The sequence below is a fragment of the Leopardus geoffroyi genome, chromosome A2 (assembly GCF_018350155.1).
Source record: "Leopardus geoffroyi isolate Oge1 chromosome A2, O.geoffroyi_Oge1_pat1.0, whole genome shotgun sequence".
Taxonomy (NCBI): Eukaryota; Metazoa; Chordata; class Mammalia; order Carnivora; family Felidae; genus Leopardus; species Leopardus geoffroyi.
The window spans coordinates 151,167,960-151,193,504 of record NC_059331.1 but is presented as its reverse complement, the minus strand read 5'-3'; the positions used below and the strand labels follow the sequence as shown (position 1 = coordinate 151,193,504).

The following is a 25,545-nucleotide window of genomic DNA, read 5'->3' as shown; positions in this document are numbered from 1 at the left end:
GTAATCCAGCGTCCACACAGAAACTCTCTAGGGCATACTGACCTCTTGGCAACATACTGACTTGGGGGGGAGGAAAAGGCCTGGGGTGGGGCAGGGGGCAGAGTTGGGGCTGTTTGCTGAAAGGTGACAGGGACAGTTCTCTTCCTCCTCAAAGAGGCAGGATGCCCCAGCCCCTCCGTGCACCCGGCCCTCGGCCGGCTCCTCAGGAGAGGGGAGGACGACCCTCTGTTCCCCCAGCACCTTCTCTGAGCTCCTGGTGCTCCAGCCCGCGTCCGGCTCAGGCTGTTTGTGATGGATTGTTCCTAAATTTCACTTTCTTGGAATCGAGTGCACGGACTCCCGCGTAGGCCTCGGTGTGCTCCTGTAGGCTGCCGAGGGATCAGAACCCACTCCACCTGATGGCCTCCTTGTTTCATTATTTTAATAGGTGTCAGGACTGCAGCGTTAACTCTTGCCCGAGTTTCCAGCTGGCTGGTCCGCCCCGCAGATTTCAGATTTGCAGTCTCCACGATTGTGTGAAACAGTTCCTTAAAGCAAAATACCTAAACCTATACCCGCACCTATACCCATCCCCATCTGTATCCTCTTGGTTCTGTATCTCTGACAGATACAGGACTGGCTAACACGGGAAAAGATATCGTCAGTCAAGATACAGGTAGATACCTGACTGATGTCGGAAGAGTCCTAGGTGGGGAGGAAGGGAGGATAAGTAGCATCTGAGGGGATTTTAAAGCAACATATCCATCCTGGGCTGTGCCATATCCAGTGAGCCCTGCGGGGTGGGGAGCAGACGGCCGCTGGGGCTGAGGTGTGAAGGCAGGGGCGCTCCTCGCACATGGCTGTGGGGAGAAAGGATGCTGTATTCCCCTGAGGTCCACGCAGACCGGGGGCCCCCGTAGGACGCGACGCTCCAGGAATGAAGACTAAACAGGAGTGGGGTGGGGGCTGGTTAGAGCTGATTAGGCCCGCATTGCTTGAGGACCTACTATGTGCCGGCATCTCTGTAGAGATTTCTTTCTTCCTTCCCACGTGCTGCCTTGTTCTTGGCTGCTGGAGTGGCTGGGGGTGGTTGTGAGCACGGGTGCTGAGCCCCCCTCTTTCTGCTCAGCACAGCCCCCAGTGGAGAGCCCCTACCTGCTCCCCCCCCCCATTTTGGTTGTTTATAAATAGTGAAGCGACAGTCCTCGCGTATCCCCCATGGGGGAGCCTCGGGGGTGGGCTTGTGACAGGACATGAGGTGAGGGGCCAGCACTGGGGCTCAGGGCAGGCAGGACTGCGCTTGGGTCCTAACCCTTAACCTGCGCCTCAGTTTCTTATGTGGTCATGATGGGAAATCCTTTCTATGCACGCTCGGTGTATTGGTGAGGGGTCTCCAGAGAAACAGAGCCAATAGGATGTAGGATGTGTGTGCACGCACATGTGCACACACACGTCCACACAAGCACGTCTACCTATTACATATATGTGCAGACACACACGTAGAGATTTTAAGGAATGGGCTCATGTGATTGTGGACGCTGGAATGTCCCAAATCTGCAGAGTAGGCAGGCAGACTGGGAAGAGTTGCTGTCTGTGTCCAAAGGCAGTCACTGGCGATTTCCCTCTTCCTCGAGCTCAGGCTTCAGGGCTGTTTGATCCTTCAACTGATTAGGTGAGGCCGACCCACATTAAGGAGGGTAATTATTCTGTATTTACTCAAAGTCTACTATTGTAAATGTTTATCTCATCTGAAAATACCTTCACAGAAACATCTAGAATGTTCAACCAAATACCTGGGTTCCGTGGCCCAGTCAAGCTGACACATAGAATCAACTATCACATCCCGTTTGTGCAGCCAGGAGCCTCACCAGAAAGCACTCAGAACACTCTGGGATCTGGCTTGAACTCCATTTAGGAGTCTTTATTACCAGAAGCAGCAGAGGAAGCTGGTTCTGCCCCGATGTCCTGTAGCTCCTACAGCACACGAGTGGTCAGCACCGTTCCTGGGCTCCCAGGGCATGCAGGATGAGTGAGTGGCCTCCAGAACTCTCTAGAACCCACCAGAACTATGTCGTGACTCCAAGGTGTGCTGTAAGTATCCAGTGTCATGGCACCTCTGGGGACAGACCCCACCTGTCCTTTCTTGAAAGGCCCGTGGCCCGGGCTTCAGCCAGGCTGCCCCCAGGACCCCCGTAAAGAGGAACACAGCAGGAGCAGGTGTGTGCCTTGGCATCCGGCTAACCCCTCACACCAAACAACCCTGAGGGACTGACACAGGGCCACACTACTTTGCAAATACTTTATAACAATCGGAAACGGAAACCATCCAAATGCTCCGGGACAGCCACTCCAAAATGTCCCGGAAGGCTGAGGCAGGTACGGCTTTGGCTGTCGGCATAGTACTTGGAAGCTGCCCACCCCCGTTCACCCCCTCCCTTCCCAGCCCTTGTGCGTCACAGGTCTTCATCATCGAAGGTCTCCATGCACCTCAACATGATCATCTCATCATCAACGGGGAGGTCTGGTTCCTGCAAAACACAGGGTGGAAGAGGATCAGTTTTTATTTAAGGAAGCCAGTCCCCAGGCGGATGAGAAGGCCCCCATGTCTCCCCTTGAGTCCACCCCATCTCTTGCTGCATCTTCTCTAGCTTCCGGCCAGGAAGTAAGGGCTACGGGGGAGGGCGGGGGCAGGTCCCTTTTCCGTTTCACTCAACTCCACACTCTATGATCTTCAGAAAGGGTTTTCTTGGCTGCTTTTCCATCCTGGGGGTTTCCAGGATCGCGTAAGAGGCGGGGTGGGGGGGGGGTGGTGGACAGCATCAAAGCTTGTTCCAAACGCCCATCAATGGAGGACAGTGAGTTACGCCATGGTGAACCCACCAAGGGAATACCATGCAGCTATTTGAAATTAAAGGAACGAGATGGTTCTCTCTCTGTGGGGTATACTATTTAAAAGGAAAAGAGTGAAGTGCAAGGCAGTGTGCAGAGTAGACTATCATTTGTGTTTGAAAGAATATATAAATATCTGTAGAGTATCTCTGGATGGCTGCACAAGAAACTGGTGACGGTGATTGCCTTTGGGGAAAGGAATGGGGGCATAGCCAAGGGACGCTGGTAGGAGACTGAGTTTTCTTTGTATATCTTTTGGTAACTTTCAAGTTTTAAACTATGTACATGGGTTGACTATTAGATAATTTTTTTAAGCAGCAGCACGGTGTGTGTTTAGCAGGGGTTTTTTATTCCCTTTACAATGACCCCCACTGACCTGACTCGCTATTACCTCTCCCCCTAAAAGTATGTTCCTGGGTTTTGCTCTTCCTGTCTTTCCCCACCTTGGCAGAAAGTGACCCCTGTAGTTTGTTACCCTGCTGGTCAGGGGCCGGTCCCCTTGGGCCCCGGGAGGCATCCCTAAGCTCAGTCAACCACCTCGTGAATGTGGGACATAGTCCCCGGGGTGATGGCCAGCTTGGGAGAAGACTCTGCTGACGTCCTCACTCACGGTGCTCTACCGAGGAAGGCAGGGTGCGTGGGGAGCCAGCGTATCCGAGAGGGAACCAGGTGGTCTCTAGGAAAGTCATGTGGGCCCTTCATTCAGGGTGAAGACCACAGCAAAGCTTGAGAAAAAGAGGGAGTGGAGCACAGGGGGCGCCAGGAGGCCAAGCATCCCAGGAGGGGCCACACACTCAAGTCTGTGTCACACCAAGGGCTTGAATGTTGTTCAGAAGGGTCCAGTTCCCTAAGCCCCCGAAAATGGTGTCCAAGGCATTTTTGAGCTGCAGATTTGCAAAAGCAGCAGGTTGCGAGAGGTATCTGCTGGTCTCGGGTGCTGAATAGTAGCCTATCCACTCCAGTTCATGCCCACCTGGGACCCTATTTGGAAAGAGGGTCTTTGCAGGTGTAATAAGTTAAGGATTGCAGGATGAGCTCATCCTGGATTTAGGGGGGGCCCTTAATCCAAATGACTGTTGTCTTTATAAGAAGATGCGAGGGCCTGGGAGACACATGGAAGAGAGAAGGCCATGTGAAGACAGAGACCATGACTCGAGGGATTCAGCTGCAAGCCAAGGACTGTGGGGGCCACCTGAAGCTAGGAAAAGGCAAGGCAGGACTCTTCCCTAGAGCCTTCTGGGGCGGCATGGCCCTGCACCTTCTCTAGCTTCTGGCTACATTTGGCCTTGATTTGGTCTTCTGGCCTCTAGAACTGTGAGAGAAGACATTTTTGTTATTTTAAGCCAGTCCTAGGTGCTGTCCAGGTGCTGAGTGCTAACACAGCCTTCCTAGGACACCATACAGGTGCTAATTAAAATTTCATCCAACGACCTCGGTCAAGCTGACAGGGGAGGTGGATGGGGAAGAGAATGAGATTTCCCTCTTTATACAGCGTATGGCAAAGGCTGGTGGCCTCCTGCCCCAGAGCCACCTGGCCAGCTTGTTCAAAATACGCATTCTTGGGGCCCTGCCTCACAACAGTGAATGAGAATCTTGGGTGCCGGGGCACCAGGAATCTGCATTTCCGGTTAGCTCCCGAGAGGATTCAAGTTCGAGCATCTCTCTGCTTTATACGGATACTCCAGTCCTGCTTGGTCTTTCTTTTCTACCATACGCGGGGAAAAGGAAGCAGGGAAAGCAAAGACTGGCCTCGGTAAAGTGGACTGACTTTCCTGTGTCCAAGAGAAGGCGGACACAGCAGTAAGGGCCGGACGGCCAAGAGCTGATGGGTGGTGCGGAGCAAGCGGAAGGGGGGCCCTGGGCCCCAAGTGGAGATTCAGAGTGGTCTCGGCAGAGGCAAGGAAGGGTCAGTAGGAAGAGGGCCACTAATAGGCTGATACCTTAACCTGTTGGAAAGCTGTCCTAGTTATTTTTAGACGAGCATTGTCATTATTACTGCTTACTTTTTTATTTCTTTTAGTTTTTTTTTATGTTTATTTTTGAGAGAGAGAGACAGAGCACGAGCAGGGGAGGGGCAGAGAGAGAGGGAGACACAGAATCTGAAGTGGGCTCCAGGCTCTGAGCCGTCAGTACAGAGCTTGACTCAGGGCTTGAACCCACGCACCGTGAGATCATGACTTGAGCCGAAGTCAGACGCTTAACTGACTGAGCCACCCAGACACCCCTGTTGCTTACCTTTTTAAATTAACAGTTGTGTCTTTGCTAAATTCGGAGAGAAATTCCTCGGTTATGAATCTGAAGCGGCCTGTGCCCTTGGTGCCTCACGCCTCACTCCCCGCCCCGCATGAAAATTTCTGGAACGTACCTTCTAATGAAGACACAGCTTTTGGGAAGCGGAAATTAATGCCCTTCAAAAGCTGACAGCAAACATTAGCACAGGGGCTCAGAAGATGACAGAACAGCTCAGCCCCTCCGAAAGCTGTCGCCCAGTCACACAACATTTACAAATGCCTGCCAAGAGCCAGGTCCCCATCTCAGGCCTGCCCGGGGAACATCCGTCAGTCTCGTCCCTCAGCTTCCCTGGACATCTTCTATTCCCCAGGGTGCATCAGGCTGACTCTCGTCTCGAGAGTCCTTTCTGGCATCCTGCGGGAGGTGAGCGGAGGCCTCCCATCACTCTGCTCGGTCCTACCTGTTTTAACTGAGTGTTAACGCAGCAAAGGCCTTTAAAAAAATCGACGATCTGCACGTAGAGCTGAAACTTCTCCTCTGGATTTTCTGGGTTGCTGCCGGCAAATGCTGAACTGACAAAGGAGAAGAAACAGCAAATGTTTAGAATCCTAATCTTCGGCCTTGGCTCGTACCCCCTAAAATATGTGGCTTACAGGGTGAACCACGCACTTGGAAGCACCCGGCTGAATTCTCAGACAGCCTGGAGGTCTGCCTTGCCTCGGCTTCAATGTCACGTGTGGAGCCCACGGGAAAAGAGAGACTACAGGGAGACTGGCTCCTGCGCCCTAATTTAGCGTTCTGAGCTGTGGCCTCTGGAAGAAGGGAGCTAAACTGCCTCTGTCCCTCAGGCTCACCCTTGCATAGCCGCACTCCACGGTCCTGGTCCCCCTGTGGCAGCTGACGGAGCTCAGGGGGCATCCGCCACACTTGGGCTCAGTCCCCTGAGATGCCTCCCCTCTGTAGGTCTAACACAGAACACAGCCCTGATGCAGGGAGAAGGCCTGCTTTGCAGACTCCTCCCCGTTGCCTTCCCAACAACTTCAAAGAAGCCTTAAGTCATGTGGGGAGAGCCTGCATGTTGACCTCACTTCCCCTGGGATCGAGGTCCCACAAGCCGCGTAGGAACCCTCCGGCAGCAATCCATGCCTTTTCCAGGGAGAGCAGGAAACATTTTTAATAGGTTGTTCTCGTGTTCCATCGTCATAGTAAGGCGTTCCAGGTTGGCGAAGTTGTCTGCACAGCCCAAGCCCAGCTCAGAAACAGGAACATCCATCCGCTTCCAGCCCGTTTCAGCAGAACCAAACCCCACACACAGCTGAGAGGAGCTTGAGTCACCTCATCAAACCGCTTTGGAGAGTTTGGACAAGTCTGTTGAGGCCGAGTGGAGCAGGCAGGTGGGAGGGACATAGGCTGATGTCAGGTGACTGGGGACAGCCTGGCCGCATGGCCTTGGCGGAGAGTGGGGATATTTGTTGGGGTATGAGGACAGGAGTGTCTCCTCACTCCCAAAGAAGAAAAACTAAATAATCGGGATTTTTTTTTTTTTTTTTTTTAGCCATGACACGGGCGCAGGTACCTGTGCCTATAGGTTAGAAGACCACAGCTTTCCAAAGCAGCAAAGGAATTTGCATCCCAATCAAGCTCTCTTTGCGAAAAGCCCCTGTGCTACGGATTTAGTCAAGCTGTTTGTTTGGGAATCTCCCCAGATCCTATTTTGTGTCTTCTCGCTTCATGGGGTCAGCTGTCCCCTCCTCCCCTCTTCCCACCTCCATCCCTCGAAGCACCGTGAAAAGCCACTTCTCCCCTGTCCAGCTCAGGGCACGGCCCGTTTCCACATTGGCCCAGCCTCTCGGGGCGGGGTGGGGGGGCCGGAGCCCCTGCCCACCTCTCAGACCAGACAACCGCAGCAACCTGCCCGTGGCCCCCCTCACCCTGGGAAGATGGTGCAGTGTGAACAGCCTCGAGCTCATGACCCGCTGCGTCTCAGCCCTGGGCCAGGATGGAAGCATTTTCTACGTAGAAGAAGCCTCAGTTCAGTGGCACGATCCTAGGACCAGCCCGCTTCGAACCACAGACAAAAGTGGATAAAGTGGATCTCTAAGAACTTCTGAGGAATTTTGCGCCCCTCTGTGGGGCTGCAGGGGAGCGGCCCCTAAGCATCCGCGCAGGGGTCCACACACACACTCACACTCTTTCATACCCCTTTCCTCACCTAGAGCTAGAAGTACTTGGAGCCTCACTTTTGTCCAGGAAACTTGCCACATCGAAGGCATCTTCAAAGAGTATCTGAAGGAAGGCACAGAACGTGATGTGTCAGCACTAGTTTGGCACCTGCTCTGGGCCGCTGGCGGACACGAATAGAAAGGCTCTCTCTTTAACCCTCACTCCCCAAAGGATGGGTATGTGAAAGCCGGGGCCCAAACACAGGATCTCTGCCCAGTGACCTTCCCAGGCCGTGCACAGTAAGCGCTTGCCCGCCCAGAACAAAGTGCCAACCCCAGAGGTGGCCACAAGGGATGGGGGAGCACCAAGGACTGCGGTCTCCTCTTTCTAAAGAAGGTGGGAGCCCAGGCGTGAGACGCAGCAGCCAGAGTCAGGCTTCAGTTTGCCCTGGGAGAGGGCTCATCTACACCTCCCGAGATGCAGAGGCTACACGAGCCCAGGATCCCCCAAGCTGGCAGTCATCTATCAGCCAGGACAGCCGGAGAGAGGTTGGGGGCGCTGGGGTGAGGCCGCAGGAGGGCCAGCTCCCAGTCCTGCCACTCACTAAGCCGTGTGACTTCAGACAAGTGACCTCATTTCTCGAATCTTCCTCTTATGTAAAGGGAATCACAATAGCGCCTACCCGCAGGGACACTGCAGGAATTAAATAAGATGAGGTCGGTGAAGCATCCGCCTCCGAAACGTTAGCTATTATTGAATATTAATCTGCTTTGTAAAAGAAACACATGTTCATCGTGAAGATTTTGGAAAATAGAAACAGAAAGAAATGAAAACCACGGAGAAGCCTGAGAGGTCTATTGTTGACACATTGACCTATTTCCCTCTGGTCATTTCCTGGGGCGTGTTACATTGGATATTTCGACTTTGCAGTCTTGTTATTTAGATGGCTTTCAGTCCTGCTTTTGTTTACTTTCTTGAAGAATATTAAATATTCCACAGGAATGTGATATATACACTTAGGAATGCAAGGATTAGCAAATAAAAATGCAGGATGCTTCGTTAAATTTGAATTTTAAATAAAGAATCGTTTTTTGTTTTTTGTTTTTAGCATAAGAATGTCCCAGATATTGGGCAGGACATTCTTACATAATTTTCACCAGGGACGCCTCCCTGTGTCTGATATCCCATTTACAAGGGCAGTCACCCTGAGAAGAGGAGAGGGAGCTCTCTGGCCCATAGCCGGCAGGTTCTGGCAGGTTCCATAGGGTCTCTCCCCTTACCTGAGACACACCGTTCTATCTCTGGAGGTCTTGTGTCTGTCTTTCTTATCTTCTTACAATTTGCTTCCCCTGAACTGAATCCCTTGGGACTCTGGCCATGTGGATGGCCCTTCTTCTTTTTTTTTTTTTTTTTAATTTTTTAAATGTTTATTTTTGAGAGAGAAACCGATGGCAAGTGTGAGAGGGGCAGAGAGAGAGAGACGGAGACACAGAATCCAAAGCAGGCTCCAGGCTCTGAGCTGTCAGCACAGAGCCTGAGCCCGAAGTGGGGCTTGAACTCCCGAGCCAGGAGATCATGACCTGAGCTGAAGTCAGAAGCTGAACTGACTGAGCCACCCAGGCACCCGGATGGCCCTTCTCCTGATCTTTTAGACATTTTATGGTGAACCTTCTTTCTAATATCCCTTTGCTTATCTCCAAGAGGGTCTGGGAAGAGGTCACTGAAAGGACCAGCCCAGAAGCCCATCCACTCTGTGTTCTTCCCCAGCAGGTGGGAGGCAGGGTCCTGGGCCCGAAATTCCTGCCTTTGACCAGTCAGCCCACTGAAGTTCCGGGCCACACACTGTCCTCAGCTGTGCACACGGCTCTCGCAGCTAGCCTGGCCGGGGGTGGGGTGCCCTGCCAGGCTCTGTGGCCCTTCTGGAGCACCCAGCACACTCACGGGGTCTTGGTTCTCAGACCCTCCCAGGCACACCTGACCCTGCATCCAGGAGCTGGCCCCAAACACAGTTGTTCTGCAGCAGAACCTCTCCAGATGGACCACGACCTATAAAGACTTCACTGCAACTAAGTTAGAAGCCAGAGTAGTGACTGGCCCTGCCCTGGGTGTAACTCTTCTCTCTTCTGTTCACCTGGTCACCCAGCCCTGGGTTGGCCCAAGCCTAGGGATGGCAGTGAGGCAGAGCCCTCATCTGGGCACTGCTGAGGAACTCTGCTGCCAGAAGAATGTGAGCCCTTAGCCCTTTCTGGAAAAGATCAGCTGCTTCCATGATTTGGGGACATTAGATTCTGGGTTGGGTCTGTCCTTCCCTGAGGAAAGGTTCGTGCCGCAAATGCACATGCACGCCTGTACACATCGGTTTACAGCTTGAGACACTTGTCTGCACATTTGGCATATGTTTTCCTTTTGCCTTCTTTGTGTGAGACCTCAGGGCCAGGCGATTCGGGGCTACAAAGACATCGAGGCTGGCTGACATGCCTTGGGTATGAGGTCTTCAGCGACTGGTTTTCTGGCCCCGCTTTGACCACTATGGAGGAGAACTCAGGTCCTCTCATGGTGAAGCCAACATTAATGGACAAATAGGTGAGAAGCCCAAGTCCAACTGGGGCAGGGGAGGGGACATACACAAAAGCTGACTGTTGCATATCTGCACTGAGAGTTCCTTCCAAAATGCCCTCATGCATCAGTCACCTGGGGTGTTTGTTAGAAATGCAGGTTCTGGGGCGCCTGGGTGACTCAGTCGGTTGAGCTTCCGACTTCGGCTCAGGTCATGATCTCGTGGTTCACAGGTTCGAGCCCCACACCAAGCCCTGTGCTGACAGCTCAGAGCCTGGAGCTTGCTTCGAGTTCTGTGTCTCCCTCTCTCTCTCTGCCCCCCCCCCCTCGTTCTCTCTCCCTCTCTCTCTCTTTCAAAAATAAACAAACATTTTAAAAAATGAAGGTTCTGAGCCACCTGAGGGGTCAGGTACTCCATTTCAGTGGGTCTAAGGTATTAGCCAGGTACCTGCCTTTTTACTAGACTCCACTTGAGAAGGATCAGGGGAGATCACGGAAGGCTGACCATAGACAGGTGACCAAAGAAAGATTTGAAAAATTCTTTGATGAAGGAGATAAAACCTCTGAAGCAGGAGCTGAGCATCCTGGACAAGCCACCTCACTCCTTAGGCCTCATCAGTAAACCGGAAGCCCTGGACTAGGTGACTGACATCCTGTTGCTGTCCGGGCCCCGGGCCCTGAGGGCTGGGCAACTTCCTGGACGATGGAGCATTTCAGGGCTGTATCCCCGGGGTCCCAGGCACTAGGAAGCTGTCTGGCTCTAAGGCTCCCCACAGAGCCACAGAACATCTCCTCAAAGGGACCACCCACTAAGGGATGCTTGGAAAGTCAGGGCAAGCAGAGGGGTGCGGCTGACCTGGTGGAGGCCATGGTTACTAAGTGTCCTGCAAAGCACAGGACAGGCGCAGAGAGCACAGAACTGCCTGCCCCAAGCTGGAGAAGCAGGTCAGAAGGGCCGTGAGGCAGCAGCAGCCTCCTGAGGCTGTTCTAATTCTGGAAGCGCAGCTGAGGGGCCCACTTCGATCTCAGCATTGAGTGACCACTAATGCCACCAGACACACTGCTTTGAGAGGCCGATAGTCGATAGTGAATTCCTCTCTTTTCACTGAATGCTCTTGGGGGTGGGAACTGACCTCCTCTTAGGGATTGGGCCTACCCCCTCCAAACATAATACGTTCTCGATGATGTCACTCATTGGCTCAGTAATCTGGCAATCTGGCCAATGGGAGGGCAGGAGAGGTATGGCAGAAATTTCTGGAAAAGGTCTTCCTTGGCCATTAAGAAAGAGCCACATGAATCTTTCTCTCTCTTACCTGATGTGGAGGAGGGACTATACAGCTCAAAGGCTCCTAGCTGCCATTCTGCAGTCACACGGGAAGGTGGGGAGGGGAGACAAGGTGAGGAGTCAGCCTTACGATGAGGCAGAGCAGGGAGAGGGGAAGGACCAAGTCCACGGTGACCTCACTGAGACTAAGGGGAAGCCCTCCTGACCTTGGGACCTCCCTGCATGGGAGAAGCATCTTTCCCTTCATGGTTTAATGAGCGAGTAACTGGCAGCGAAAACAATCCCAACTGACAATGACCTTTTAAGCCTTCTCTTCTATGGTCCCCGTGGAAAGCTCAGGAAGCAGGAGAAAAAGGAATGCCATTCTGTGGTGGTAGCGCTTAGGCCGGGAAAATCAGAAACACACGGCTTGAGTCAGAATTTAAACACTACCTCACATTTGGTAAATGACCCCAAGCAGACCCCTGGTGTCTCCAGGCCAAAGGCATCGGAATCGTTCCCGCGCACTCCTCCCCCTGACCCAGAGACGGTCTGCTCACCTCCTCTGGGGTAGAGACGAGTGAGCAGCTGGCTCCTTGGCTGTCAACCCCACTGTCCTTCACGCTGCCCTCGGCACAGCCTGCTTCCTGATAGGTACCAGCAAGGCCCAGGAGGCCGCTGTTCCTCTGTGCCCAGGCCTGCAGGAGACTGGTCTTCCTCTCCTCAGAGAGGTTCTGCCACAGGTGGGAGATGGCTGCAGAGATGATGGGGAGTGTCACCTCCTGTGAGGAGACAATCCCATTCCCGATCAGAAGGTCCATCATCTGTTTGTAAAAGTTGAGATACCTGGAACAGAAATGGCGTCATCTCCCAGACCTGAAGCCAGTGGCCGAAGGTCCCTCCCTAAACCGTCTCCTCAGGTGTCCATTAGTGGGGTGGTCCACAGCACACAGGCAGTGCCACAGCTCTGTGGTTTACCAGGGGCTTAGCCTTTCTAGTCTGCATGCCCCTGACACTTGGGAGAGCAGAAGCCATCTGGGGGGCCGTGGAATGATATAGATCTGGGCTCCAGGGTCCTTCCCCCACGTCTTCCCAGAGTTCCCATGGAGCTCTCTGCCTAACAGAAGAGAGAACAAGGAGCCCACGCTCCCTGCTCGCCTCTCAGCCCATGGGAAAAGTGCTTATAATTCTAAGCCCCATGAATGTGCAGCCATGATATGACGCTTGCTTTATTTCAGGGCCGGAAAGGTTCAGCTGTGGAGCAAGCCTCCTTCTATTGGCCTCTGGAAGCCAACATGGCTGCCATGGGTCTTAAGTCTGTGGAGGGGCAGTGGGTGGCTGTTGGGGAGTCCAGGCCAGTCATCCACTGTATTTCTTACTATAAGAACAGTAATGCAGCTGGTGTGTGTGTGTGTGTGTGTGTGTGTGTGTGTGTGTGTGTGTATGGGGGTATTTGGTCCTCCTAATCCCCATCATAGCCCCCACAAAGTCACCCCAAATAAATACCCAGTCTAAGTAAACTCAGTGTATGTGCTGTGCAATGTAACTTCAAGATTATTTCTCTAGCTCTTCTGCCAACCCCATCCCAAGCCCCTAACATACGGAAATTCTGGAGCTTCCTTGATTTGGGGCCTGGTCTGGAAGTGCACCGGGGATGCAGCCTGCTGCAGACAGAGCCTCTGACCCCTTCCCCACAAGAGTTCAGGCCATGCGTGAAGCCACCCTCCCAGCTGTTCACACCGTTCAAATTCCATGAGGTCTGGCAACAAGGTGACTGGGGAGTGTAAGGGCTCCACTTTCTTCTCTTCTTCCTCTTCCTCTTCTTCCTCTCCCTTGTCTTCCTCCTCTTCTTGGTCTTCCCCCTCTTCTTCCTCCTCTTCCTCCCCCTCAGCATCCTTCCCAACTGCCTCAATTGGGCACCAGTTGGCAGAGCCATTATGACAAAACTCATTTGAGACCAGGCTGGTGAGAAAACAGAAACAAGACAACCACAAACTAATGCCCCTCATGAACACTGACACTGACATTCTGAACACAATTTTAATGTGAGCGTGTGCACGTGCGTTGTGTGTGTACACATCACGACCAAGTGGGGTTTATCCCAGGAATGCAGGATGGCTGGCTCAAACTTTGATGAAATTCCATCAGTGGAATTCACTGTAACAACAGACTTAAAGAAGAAAAACCAAACAATCCCCTCAATAGATGCCGAAAAGCACTCCTCAAAATTTAACATCCATTCATGACAAAGACTCTCGGCAAACTAGGAATAGAAGGGACCTTCCTCAACCTGATAAAGGGCATCTATGAAAAACCTACAGCTAACATCATACTTAACCGTAAAAGACAAAATATGTCTCTGCTAAGGTCAGGAATAAGACAGGGATGTTCACTCTTACCACTTCTATCCAATATTGTACTGGAGATTCTAGCCAGTCCAACAAGGCGAGCAAAAGAACAAAACGATACACAGATTGGAAAGGGAGAAGTAAAACTCATTTTATTTGCAGACGACCCAATAATCTATGTAGAAAATCCCAAAGAATCTCCAAATATGTGACTAGAACAAAGAAGCGTGTTTAGGAAGGTTGCAGGATACAAGGTCAATATGTGAAAACCAATCATATTTCTATATTCCAGTGATGAACAACTGGAAATTGAATTTTTAAGAAGTGCCGTTTATAACAGCACCTCAAAACACCGAATACTTAGGTTCACGCCAAAACCTCAACCTCAAAAAGAAAAAATGGGTAAGTTAGACTTTATCAAAAATTTCAAATTCTGCTCTTCAAAAGGCAGTTTTAAGAGAGCAGAACAGCACGACGCGATTTGGAAAACCGGGATTTGTAACCCAGAATCTCTTCATCTGATAGGAGTAATCTCCAAGGCATCATGTTGAGTTAAGAAGCAAGTGCACCAGAAGAAAACCTGGGAAGATTCTTTTATTTTCAACATTATTTTTTTAAATGTTTATTTATTTTGAGAGAGAGAAGCAAAAAAAGAGGGGTAGAGAGGGATTCCATGCTGAGTGGGGAGCTGGACGTGGGGCTCAATCTCGCTACTGTGAGATCATGACCTGAGCTGAAATCAAGAATTGGACGCTTAACCAACTAAGCCACCCAGGCTCCCTTCTTCTTTTTTTTTTTTTCTTTTTTAAATTTCAGAGCACAGGAAGCCTTTCTGAGTAACCATAGCAGATGGACAGATTAGACTTCATTTTTGCGTGGCCAAAACAAAAAGCAAAAACATCAAAAGCAAAATAACAAAACAAACGACCAAAGGATAATTATTTGCAAGTCATATCCTACAAGATGGCTGGCTAATTGCTTGGTCTATACAGAGGACTTCTACAGCCATGTGGGAAAAAGATCACCATCCCAACAGGAAAATGGGCAAAAAAATAGGCACTAAAGGTTGCCAGGAAAAGAAATACAAATGATCTTGAAGGAAGACACTGAATTTCACTCCTAACGTAATGAATTAAAATACAAGAACTATAAAATATAATTAATCTATTCCTGAGCTGATGCCACACTTTTAATTGCTGTAGGTCCATAATCTATCTAGAGAAAAATCCTAATTATTATGATTTAAAAAGAAATGTAGCCATTCTCACATGGGCACATGATATAAGTATCGATCAGATTTTAGTATGGGATACAGGGTGTATCTTAACTTGGTAGGGGAAGGATGGCTTACGGAAATGGATGGGGTTGGGATCAGTGGCTGATCATTTAGGAACCGCCAATGCAGTTGTCTGCCTCAATGAGATGATCCTTCCTTTGCTGATTGCACGATGGTGCCTGGGGGTCTTACCTGTGATTTCCAGAGTACATGCTGGCATATTCTGCCTTGACCTCCTCTAAGCTGTTTGCATTCCCGTCCTCCAGCTTGAAGGATTCTATTGGGGAGGTGAAGGCAAGGGTCACAAATGGGGAAGTCCAGCCTCTGTCGACTCCCTCCTGCCCTTCTGATCCAGGTGGACCATGAGTGGTCCCTGAGCCCACCCAGATTCGGGTTAGGGTGTCAAGGGTCCAGTTTCACCTCTTCTTCTAGAGGTAAGGGGGAGAAGTTTCTTAAACCGGCCCTTCTCAATCAAGACACCAAAAGTATCCCTTTTAGAATTCAGTTTCCACCAGCTTAGTAAGCCCAAATTCCTCGCCAGCCACCGTTCCCACACTGAGTGCCAAGAAAGGGAGCCAGGCTCTGCTTTTGGGCGTGATAAGTACCGGTCCTCTTCCTCTCTGGTCTCTCAAGATGGGATCAGGTACCTGATGGCTTCCGTCTGTCCTGCCAGACTATAAGCTCCCTGAGTGCAGGGGCACAAATCTCCTTGCACTCCTGGCTTCAGCACAGTGCCTGGCACATGGTCGGCACGCAGGAAATACCTGCTCACTTGGCTTAATCCAATCGCTCTGCTTTCGGTGGAAAAACCAACCAGTCTTTCCCTGGGAAGGAGACGGGGGTGGCCGATAGGAGTCCATTACCTTTCGTCTTCAGAAGATTGTCCAAGGTTTGCTCCAGCTCCTGAATATGATTCTTCGCCTTATTCAAAACCTGCCACTGGGAACCGAGACAGACAATGCTGAAAAGCCAGCCTTCCACCCCCGAGGCTGCGGTCTCGTGGACACAGGAGTCCGTTCCGCAGGCTGACGCCATGCTCCCTCAGATGCAAAGTCACATTCCTTGACATTGTCAATAAAAAGGTCGGGAAGTTTGTTCGGAAGCATTTAATTTGTATTCTGGAGACGGTTCTCACAGAAATGCTAAAATATTTGGCAACAGGGCTGTGTTCTGCAAACTACTAGGGCTTCCGAAGGGCAAACAGCTATATATGCTCCTTGAAGATGGAGTGAACTGTGGCCGAGCAGCAGCCCCAGGCTGGCGCCAAGACCCAGAACTAACTTCTGCTCGGTTATCGCAATGAGCAACTGGCTGGTTAATATGAAATAAATAGTTCTTATTTGCTAGATGCATACACTTCAGCTGATCAAAAAACACCAAATGCCCTGTCAACTTGAACTCTGAATTTCCTGTTGCTGCAGGGCTAAGTCACAAGCATTCCCCTCCTCCTTCTCCCCTTCCTTCTCTCCTATGTGTAATATTCCTTTAAAAAATTTTTTTTAACGTTTATTTATTTTTGAGAGATAGAGACAGAGCATGAGCGGGGAAGGGGCAGACAGAGAGGGAGACACGGAATCCGAAGCAGGCTCCAGGCTCTGAGCTGTCAGCACAGAGCCCGACGCGGGGCTCGAACTCATGAACCACGAGATCATGACCTGAGCCGAAGTCGGATGCTCAACCGACTGAGCCACCCAGGCGCCCCTATTCCTAAAGTCAAACGGTGACTGGGGCGCCTGGGTGGCTCAGTCGGTTGAGCGGCCGACTTCGGCTCAGGTCATGATCTCGCGGTCTGTGAGTTCGAGCCCCACATCAGGCTCTGTGCTGACTTCTCAGAGCCTGGAGCCTGTTTCATATTCTGTGTCTCCCTCTCTCTCTGCCCCTGCCCCGTTCATGCTCTGTCTCTCTCTGTCTCAAAAATAAACGTTAAAAAAAAAAAAAATTAAAAAAAAAAATAAATAAAGTCAAACGGTGATTGCAAGATTATGCAAACACAAGAAATGCTAAATACTGTTTATTGGCTGACCACCGATAGCTGTCCAGAGTTCCATACGTTCATCAGGCAAGTGCAACAGGCAGAGCTGTGCGTTCGGCCCCTGGGGACACAGAGTAAATCAGATGGCACCTGCTTTCCAGCAGGAAAGACAAGGCCAGCGTGGAAACGACTTGTAACACAGGCTAGAATTCAGTAGGCACCAAAGGGAGTAGAAGCCGAGGGCCGTGGAAACGCGTGGGAAGGGACACTGATTCCAGCTGGAGGCGTCCAGACGACCTAGAGCACGGCAGCCAAGCAAGCAGGCCGAGCTGAGCTCTGGAGAGCGCAGTGTCTCAAAGGCAGGCCTCCACGCAGGGACAGAGACGGGGCGGCTGGGGACGTGGGCCGCCCCAGGGGACTGGGGAAGCCAGGTGTGGCCAGGCCGGGGCGGGCAGTGCGAGAGGAAGCCAAAGCAGCCACAGGCGCACAGCCCCGGTGCCGTCCCAGCGTCCCGCCTGGTGCACAGAAAGGAGGCTTGAGGGGAGCGCGAAGCACGACACTCTGCTGCCCCCAAAACCGCGACAGGAGAATGCAGTTGATTGCGAGATCTCGAATACTCCTTTTATTTTATTTTGTAAATGTTTTTACATGTTTATTCATTTTTTGAGAGAGAGAGAGAGAGAGCGCAAGCGAGTAGGGGAGGAGCAGAGAGAGAGAGGGAGACACAGAATCCGGAGCAGACTCCAGGCTCTGAGCTGTCAGCAAGGAGCCCGATGAGGGGCTTGAACTCACGAACCACGAGACCATGAGCTGAAGTCAGATGCTTAACCAACTGAGCCACCCAGGCGGCCCTCGAATACTCCTTTCACCTGGTTCCCAGCATCTCAGGCTTGTTCTTAATCAGGATGAGGTGAGGCCTTTCTGGCCCTCTGGCCCAGACACCCCATGCTCACTTGCAGTCTTAGAGGGCCAACACAGAGCCATGGAAGCCGGGTGCTTCCAGAATGTTCTTGGCAGGCTAATTAGGACCTTAGTTCTGGGTTGAATTATATCCCTCTGAAAAAGATATGTTGAAGTTCTAACTCCCAGAACCTGTGAATGTCACCCTGTTTGGAAATAGGTCCTTCGTAGACTAAACTAAAGCGAGATCAGTAGAATGGGCTCTAATCCATCCAACGTGGCTGGTGTCCTTATTAAATGGGGAAATTTGGATGCAGAGACAGACGTGCACAGAGGGAGGATGAGGTGAAGACACAGTGAGAAGACGGCCAAGAAACTGGAGTGGGGCATCTCTAAGCCAAGGAACGCCAAGTAATTGCTAGCAAACGCCAGAAGCTGGGAGGCAGGCAGGCTTTTCCCCTAGAGCCTTCAGAGGGAGCATGGCCCTGTGGACACCTTGATTCTGGACTCTGAGCCTCTAGGACTCCTAGACAATACATTTCTGTTGTTTCAAGCCACTCTATTCCTGGTCTTTTGTTAGGGCGAACCTTTTCTTCATGCCTATGACGAAGGCAGGATTCAGGGCTGTCCCTCAAGCAGGATGAGGAAAAAAGGAGAAGAGAGAGAACACCTGGTCTGCCTGCTGTTTCCTGGCTGTGCCATTCCAGGCAAATTGTTTACCTTTCTGGAGCCTCCATCTCCTCCTCTGTAAAATGAGATCAGAATGGAATTGTGGCAGATAAATGAGGTAATACACTAGTAAGTGACCAAGACGGAAGCCATTATGACAATGCCACGTCTTTCCACGCAGCGATCTTATTAGGTGCCACGACAGGCCTCCGAGGAAGCCGTTACTGTTGCCCGTGTTTAAGGGAGGTGGTGACGGGAGCCTGGCAAGTACCTTGTCTCACATGGACCCAGGCCAATCCGCCAGGCTCTCCTCCACCACGTCACGAGGTACAGACTTTAGGGGGTGCAAATATAGAGGAAAATACAGTTTTCCTCTATATTTGACTTCGATTATTTACTTTGGGGCCCTGTTCTTTCTCTGGTCATGCTGCGTCTGTGCACACTACTTCACTGGCCAGTGACGGGGACTTTGGGTTTTCGGCGCATCCCCGGGCACAGGTAGCAGATTCCTCCTCGGCGAGGGGACACGGCGCAGAGCTATGCCGGACGGGCTCTTTGCCCTGAGCCCCCGAGCCTGGCTCAGCAGAGAGAGGAAGAACAGTGGCCCCCGCACCTCTCACCCTCCACACCCTTCTACAAGAGCAGGCAGGATCTCTGTTCAGATTCTTTCACCCAAAAGCCCTCTCGGCCCTACTTGGCGTCTTGCACACAGGCGCTTGAGGTGCCACTCAATCAAGCCACAGTCACAGAGGCCCTGGCCCCGTGCCAGCTGAGGAGGAATTCTTGTGTTGGCCCTGAGTGAGAGAAGGCTGTGTTAGCTCCGGCAGCAGGAGGCTGGGGGCTCATGCCCCTCAAGCGGTCCCTGTCCTTAAATGCGGCTCCGCTGAAACCCACCAGCCCACCAGGGAAAATCTGCTGGCTAGAAACTGTCGCAGGCAACCGGCTGGTCTCTGGAAAGACCACCAGGTCTGGAGCCGGGAGCTGAGGCCCTCCTCTCGGCCCTGCCACCAACTAGCTGACAGGTCCCTTCGGACCCCTGTGCCTCCGCTGTTCCAAGAGGGCAGGGGGAGCGAGAAGATCTCAGGGCCCTCTCCCCTACTGGAGACCTCCTATAAGGCTCCTCCAATAACAGGAGCTCCGTTCTTTCTAGCACCACCACCCGAAACACCGGAACCTTCCTCCATGCTCTGCCAGAGGCACTAACAGGCAATAAAGAAGCTATCGAGGGAGAAAGGCAAAATCAAGAGCAGGAACAGATAAATGCTTACCCAGAGGGCTCTGCTGCCTTGCGGAAAAGATCTGGTTGGTGCCCAGAACCAAGTCGCACACACGTGCGTGTGTCTGTGTGTGTGTGTGCACGCGTGTGTGCATGTGTGCGTGTTTGAGTGGAGAGGCAGGGTCCCGGAGCAGATGCCGGAGGTCACCCCTGTCCGCTCGAGGGACAGACACAGGAGCCGCTGGCTAACCAGGCCTCTCGGGGCGTTATTTCCCTTCTGATGCCAGGCTTGTCTGCTGCGGGCAGGGAAGGTCCAGCTCACGCGTCACCCACGTGCAGCCACACACCGTGCGCCACGAGGTGCCCGCCTCTGATCACTGACCCCATCCCGGCAGCAGCCCTGAGGGTGGGGGTGGGGGCACCGGGGGCTCCAGGCCGGTCCCCACCTCACCCCACAGTCCCTCCACGTTGGAGACTTTTCCTCCCACACCCAGGTCCCCTTACCTTTGAGGCTGTGAGATCAGACTGGGAGTAGACCATTTTCCGGAGGTCGCTGAACAGCCCCACCAGGGTGGCTCGGTGGCGGGCCTGGGACAGGCGTCGGCGGGCCACCCTCGGCTCAAGCTCCCACAGCTGTGCCAGCGGCCAGGGTATTGCTCTGCCACTGGGGTTACTACCTTCTCCAGAGGTCGCCATTACAAGCTGCTGTGTAATAGTATGCCCTTCTTTGGCCCTAAATAATAAAAATACAGTACTAAAGAAAGAGGAAGGCAGACTGAAACAGAAAGGGGTTACCACTCCCAAGTAACAGGTCCCAAACTGACGAATATAATCAATAACATACACAATAAAGAACAGAGGACACAAAAATCCGGAATTTAAACTGGACTCCTAAGAACACAAGCTGCTCATATTTGACTTACAGTTGAGGGGCACTGCTGCTTTACCCCAGGGATTTTCCAGAACGTTGCAGGTACTCACCAGCCACTTGTTAAATTGACTGGCCGTGGCCAAGGAGAGCAAGCCATACCCCTGAGATCTCATTCCTTACAGTCTGTGAAAAGCTGAACAGGCATGTGTCCACACCCTTTGAGGTCTTTCCTCCCATGAGAATGCACCCCTCTTTGATCTAGGTAGTGGTTACACGGGTATATGTACAAAAAGAAATCCATCAAGGTGTGTCCTTAGACTTGTGAATATATATATATATGTATATATATATTCATGAATATATATATTCGCGAATATATATGTATATTCGTGAATATATATATAATCTCAAAAAAGGAGAGATGCACTTTTCTACCTGTGAAAGCAAAAAGTCACATAATGACACAGATTTAGAAGCAGGTGTCCCTTGGCCTGCTGTGCGTTCTGAGGATGATCATTAGGTTGTCACATCTGAGTTTACAAAGCAGGAGCCCTCCCCTAGGAGAGGCAATTCTGGGATGGATCCATAACAGTTTTAATAAAAGACAGGGACCAAGGTCTCTTACCTGAGTCATAGACTCCTCCTTCAGGCACTCACCCCACCACCCAGAGGACAGCCAGCCCTTTGAACAGAGGGGCCACATCTTCATCACCTCTGTCCTCCCAGAAGGTGCTCAGTGCTGGGGTTTTGAGTGAATTCTAATGGAAGCCCTCCACTGGGTCCCAGGCTTCCCTGAGCTCGGTCCTGCCTGCCACTCAGGGACATTCCATGACCTCAGCCTGGGGTTTGCTTGTTTTGATGTATGTCAATCACCTGGGGGACTGTAGAAAATACACACGCCCAGGCCCCACCTTGAAAATACTGGTTTGGAATCTACTCGGTCCAGGCATCTGGTGGGCAGCCCGCTCCCCAGGTGATGCTGATACCTTCACGGTTTGAGCCATCACTAGGGCCCATACGGCAACACCTCTCTCCAAGCACCACATCTGGCAGCTGGGAACGAAGTCTCCTCCATAGAGGGAATGTCGGGGAAGGGGGCTTGAGAAAGCATTCCCACTAAGTTCTACAGGGAGAACCAGCCACAGAGATAGTGAACCCAATCAGGCAGCATGGGATTTGTAAAACACCATTTAGATCAGAAAACACATCTACCAACAACGTAATTTTCACCAATGGGTCTATTTTCCCTCTCTTTGCTTCTCAAAACAATGGCAGGAAGATAGTAAGTGGGTGCCACTACGTCTGTGGGTGTCTGTGCCACTGATCTGTGAAGCTCCTGTAACATTTATTACCCAGAATGCCACCATTGGTGCACAGAGGACACCCACAGAATCTGCACAGGTCCATCCAGCCTGATGGCTGGGTTAAAAACTCTCTATAGCCTCACTTCCCAGACACTGACAAATCTTTAATAGGGAGCAAAGTGAAACAAAGAAACTTTTGATTTGCCTGGGGAAGAAATAAAAATCTTTTGAAGCGAAGAGCAAAGGTTTTCTTTAATTGCTTAAGTTAAGAAGAAATGAATGTGCCTGGACACCAGGGAATTTAGGTCAGTGAACAGAAGTAAAATAAACACTAGGATTCTCCCAGGATCTAGAATTCTCTAAGGGTCTCAGAATACTGACACCTAAGGCCCCTGGGCTTATGGGAAATCTGAAGCTCTCGCGGTGCCAATGCTGGTAATCTGGGTTTCCTCCCAGGCTTCTCCCCAAACACACTCCACCCAAATACCTGGAGGGCTGTGTGGTTTCAGTCACAGGATAAGGGTTATGACCCCCTGCCTCTCTCAAAGGGGACGGACCCCCTGGGCCAGTCTTCACTGCCTGCCACTAGGGGTGAGGCCAGTCCCAGAGCATCCTGCCCACCTCCCGAGCCGGGGCCTCTGCCTCACCCTGCCTGCCCCAGGCGCCCCACGGTCAGGAGTCTGAGATAGTTTCCCCCCTGAGGCAGGAGCAGGGCAGGACACAGGGGTGATGGGAGAGGATCCTTCCCTCAAGCCAAGCAGATATGAAACTTGATAAGACCCTGTGCAATTTTAAATGTTCTGCTCCTAAATGCCATCCTGCTCTCTGCTAGGAATGAGCTGGTATGATCTCCAGAAGGCATGCGTCTCGAGTTGTCTTTATTGACTTGCGCTGTGCACCTAACAGGAGCTGAGGTGTAAGTATTGTTCAGACAGAGCTTTTTGTTGGGATAATACAGGTGGATCTGGCCTGTCTGCACCTGTGGTCTGTGTCAGGGGGTGGCCCCCGGGGTGAGTACCGCAGAAGCCACAGTCTCGGTGGGGGGAGGGGAGAGCAAGACCCTCCTTCTGCCTTTTCCCCAGGTTGGCTCTTTTGCTAGGAAAGGGGGAACCAACTGTAAAAATGAGATTGAGAAGGGATCTTTTATTTACGACAGAACAAAACAAAAACAAACCTTTTCCCCTAAATGTCCTGTGCAGGGGCCACGTGTGTTAAGGAAACTGCCCCCAGAGGTAGAAGGACAGCAGAGTCCCAGACTCTGTCCCCGGGACCTGGAAATCTGCATTTTGATAGCAGACTCTCCCATTTTCCCTTCCCTCACACCAATAACAGAAACATTTGCTCTCCTGCCCACCACCCTCTATTCTGTGGCCCCTGCCTGTCTGCCCTGGGATGCCGCCCCTCCTTCTGTCCCCTGCCCCCCAGTCTCTACCTATTGAGAGTCAACCTGTCCTTTTATTCCTAGTTTAGGCCCCAATTCCTCTAAGAAGTTGGCCAGCCCCATCCACACTGGTTTCTAACTTAATCTTGTTTTGCCAACAAATTAGTAAAATCCTTGGCTGGGATTAACGTATCGGCATCTAAACCGTCCTTTGCACGGCAGGTCAGAGTAAGACACAATAGGATGACGAAAAGACCTTGGAGGCAGGGAATAACAGCTAGTCCGACCAAAACCCAAAAGCCCTCTCTGGATCCTAAGCATAACGATCTCTTGAATTCAGTTTTTGGCCAGATCCACAGTGAGAGGCACACATCTCGGAAGCTTAAAAAGCCTTCGAAGGGGATGCTGGCCGGTTGCCACACAGGAGAGGAGGGGAGGGATTACCCAGGGGCAAGAATCTGGATACCTCTCCTGACTCCAGAAACTGGCCACGTTTGGGGGATGAGTGTAAATGTTTGGGCAACCAAAATGTGTGAGAATCTTGGAAATTCAGGGCAGAGCTAGTGGGGGGGGGGGGGCAGGACACTAGGCCTAAGAACCCACCGTGGGTGGGATGACGCTGCACCCAGAGATGGTACCCGGCCAGTGGGATGAACTGGTGTAGGGCAAGGCCGGCTGGATTATCCACTGGCTCAAGACCTGGACTGGACCTCCAGCTCCGTGTTAATCTCCCGTGTGACTTTATATGAGCCAAGAAGCCCGAGGTCTTAATTTGTCTGTATGAAGGAGGGGCGAAAGTCTTTATAAAGTTGCTGCCTCTATAAGGTCACTGTCACGATTTCTATGACCACCCGGAGCAAAGGCACGCAGCACGAGCTACTCCTTTTAGCAGAAGTGGAGTACACGACAGAGTGGGAAGCTGAATCTGGAGGAATTCTGGGCTCTGCAGCCCTGTGGACAGAGGTTTGCTGGATACTTTTTCTGTGAAAACCCCATTCATTCTGCAGGAAACCCGGGCCAAAGATAATAGGCATTTCAGAATGCCTGACATATATTCTCTTTTAAAAGCTTTTCACTGTGTTCAAACCTGTGCGTCAGACCAGCAAGCACAAGGCTCTGCAGTCCAACAAAGTCAGCAGACAGCCTCACTGACGAACTCTTCTAGAAAGGCACTGGGACGGTTCATACCGTCCTGCCTTTTTTTTTTTTTTTTTTTTTTTTTTTTTTGCTACTCCTCATCTGTAGAGCAAAGCACACTTTCAAGTTACCTTTCTCGACTTGCCTATTGAACACTAACCCGTTCCTATCAAAACACCACTTAATACACCCTTGGAGTCGACATTTTAAAAACTCCCTAAATTTTTGAAAAATGTGACCTCTGCCTCTTCTGCGATTCAGAGAAATTTTCATCAGTTTTTAGCATCACTCCACAAAACGTTTGAGTGTGACGCTTATGAGCACACCCTGAGCGAAAGTACGTAATAGGCTGGATAATGTTTTGCAACTCCCAGGCAGCTTCCTTTGGTTCCCTACGCTTATTACATCACGTAAAAGAGAAAGCCAAAATCATTCTCAGAACTCTGTACTTTGTCACGATGCCATACACAAACGCCCGCTGAAGGTCTGGCCCCAGACCTCAACGTTCACCTGCTTGGATCACGGGCACGCACAGCCCATACCTGTGCATGAACACCCACATGGCCAAGTGCACCTTTGTGAAGATGAGCCGGCGCAGTGATAGCAGCGGTTGGTCTATCTATACTCACGCGCTGCGGGAGGTGGGCGCCCGTGCACACGACGTCCCCTCTCCCAGGACATGCGGGAGGTCGTCTGAAGCCCTGACAGCCGGGACAGTTGTCGCTGGCCTCGCGCGCGAGCCAGACTGGGGACTTTAGATCCTACCCCCACCAGGAGACAGACCTAGCACCTGGGCACCAGGATGGGGACCAATCACGGCGCGTCCCCGGCCAACACAGCCAATGGGGAAGCGCGGTGGCGGGCCAATGAGGGTGCGGGCCGTGGAAGAAAGAATGTAACGAGTTGTCTCAAGGACACACAAAAGGGGGAGACTGACCTTCTCACCTTGCCAGGTGGCTCCTTTTCAAGTGGAGGTCACGCGGGGACAGGGAGGGGGTGGGGGGATGCCTCTGCCACCCCAGGTGCCCCACACAGCCCACAGAGGACTAAAGGGAAGTTCTCTAACTGGTTCCACTCACCGGACACTGAGCCCAGTTTTCCTCATCCGTCAAGTGGGACGATGACACCTACCTTACAGGGTTATCTTGAGGCTTACAGAAGACACCTTAAATAAAGGGTCCAGAGAACTAGGGGCTCCCCATCTCAGGGAAAAGATGAAAACACGTAGGTAGGAAGGAAACCGGCATAAAGGGGGTGGGCCAGGGGAATGATGTTTTAAATAAGGGGAGAGAACTTTGGGGAGGGGGGCGTAAGAAGGTTAGAAAAGAGACCTTCAAAAGCTTGGATTAAAATATCAAGAAATAATAAAAAAAGGACTCACTCTTTGG

At 51.6% G+C, this 25,545-nt stretch overlaps 2 protein-coding genes across 5 annotated transcripts in view; one reads left to right on the top strand and one right to left on the bottom strand.

Annotated features, from left to right (window-relative positions):
• Positions 1-8,325, top strand: part of LOC123606914 (solute carrier family 23 member 1-like) — a 56,764-nt gene extending 48,439 nt beyond the window's left edge. For 2 of the 4 annotated variants that reach the window (XM_045495762.1, XM_045495763.1), the window contains one exon: positions 6,656-8,325. In XM_045495762.1, the coding sequence (XP_045351718.1) occupies positions 6,656-6,693 (38 nt within the window). In that variant the 3' untranslated portion in view covers positions 6,694-8,325. Of the gene's footprint in view, positions 1-427; positions 2,798-6,655 lie in introns of those variants that run through there. The other 2 variants (XM_045495760.1, XM_045495761.1) reach the window with 1 other exon arrangement.
• On the bottom strand, positions 2,433-24,913 carry STRA8 (stimulated by retinoic acid 8). Its single transcript, XM_045495764.1, has 9 exons — positions 24,787-24,913; positions 19,969-20,197; positions 15,571-15,646; positions 14,900-14,984; positions 12,824-13,045; positions 11,644-11,929; positions 7,313-7,386; positions 5,561-5,672; positions 2,433-2,507 (listed from the first exon to the last, which is right to left on the bottom strand). The coding sequence occupies exons 2-9, from the start codon at positions 20,158-20,160 to the stop codon at positions 2,433-2,435; spliced, it is 1,122 nt and encodes a 373-aa protein (XP_045351720.1). The 5' UTR covers positions 20,161-20,197; positions 24,787-24,913.
• Positions 24,914-25,545: the final 632 nt, after the last annotated feature.

Excerpts from the sequence above, each read along its gene's own strand:
- STRA8 (XM_045495764.1), bottom strand. The coding sequence starts at position 20,160 with ATGGCGACCTCTGGAGAAGGTAGTAACCCCAGTGGCAGAGCAATACCC. Across the intron at positions 15,647-19,968 it reads CTGATCTCACAGCCTCAAAG|TGGCAGGTTTTGAATAAGGC; the intron begins GTAAGGGGACCT and ends CTCGGTTCCCAG. Across the intron at positions 13,046-14,899 it reads ATGTACTCTGGAAATCACAG|CCTGGTCTCAAATGAGTTTT; the intron begins GTAAGACCCCCA and ends TTTTCTCACCAG.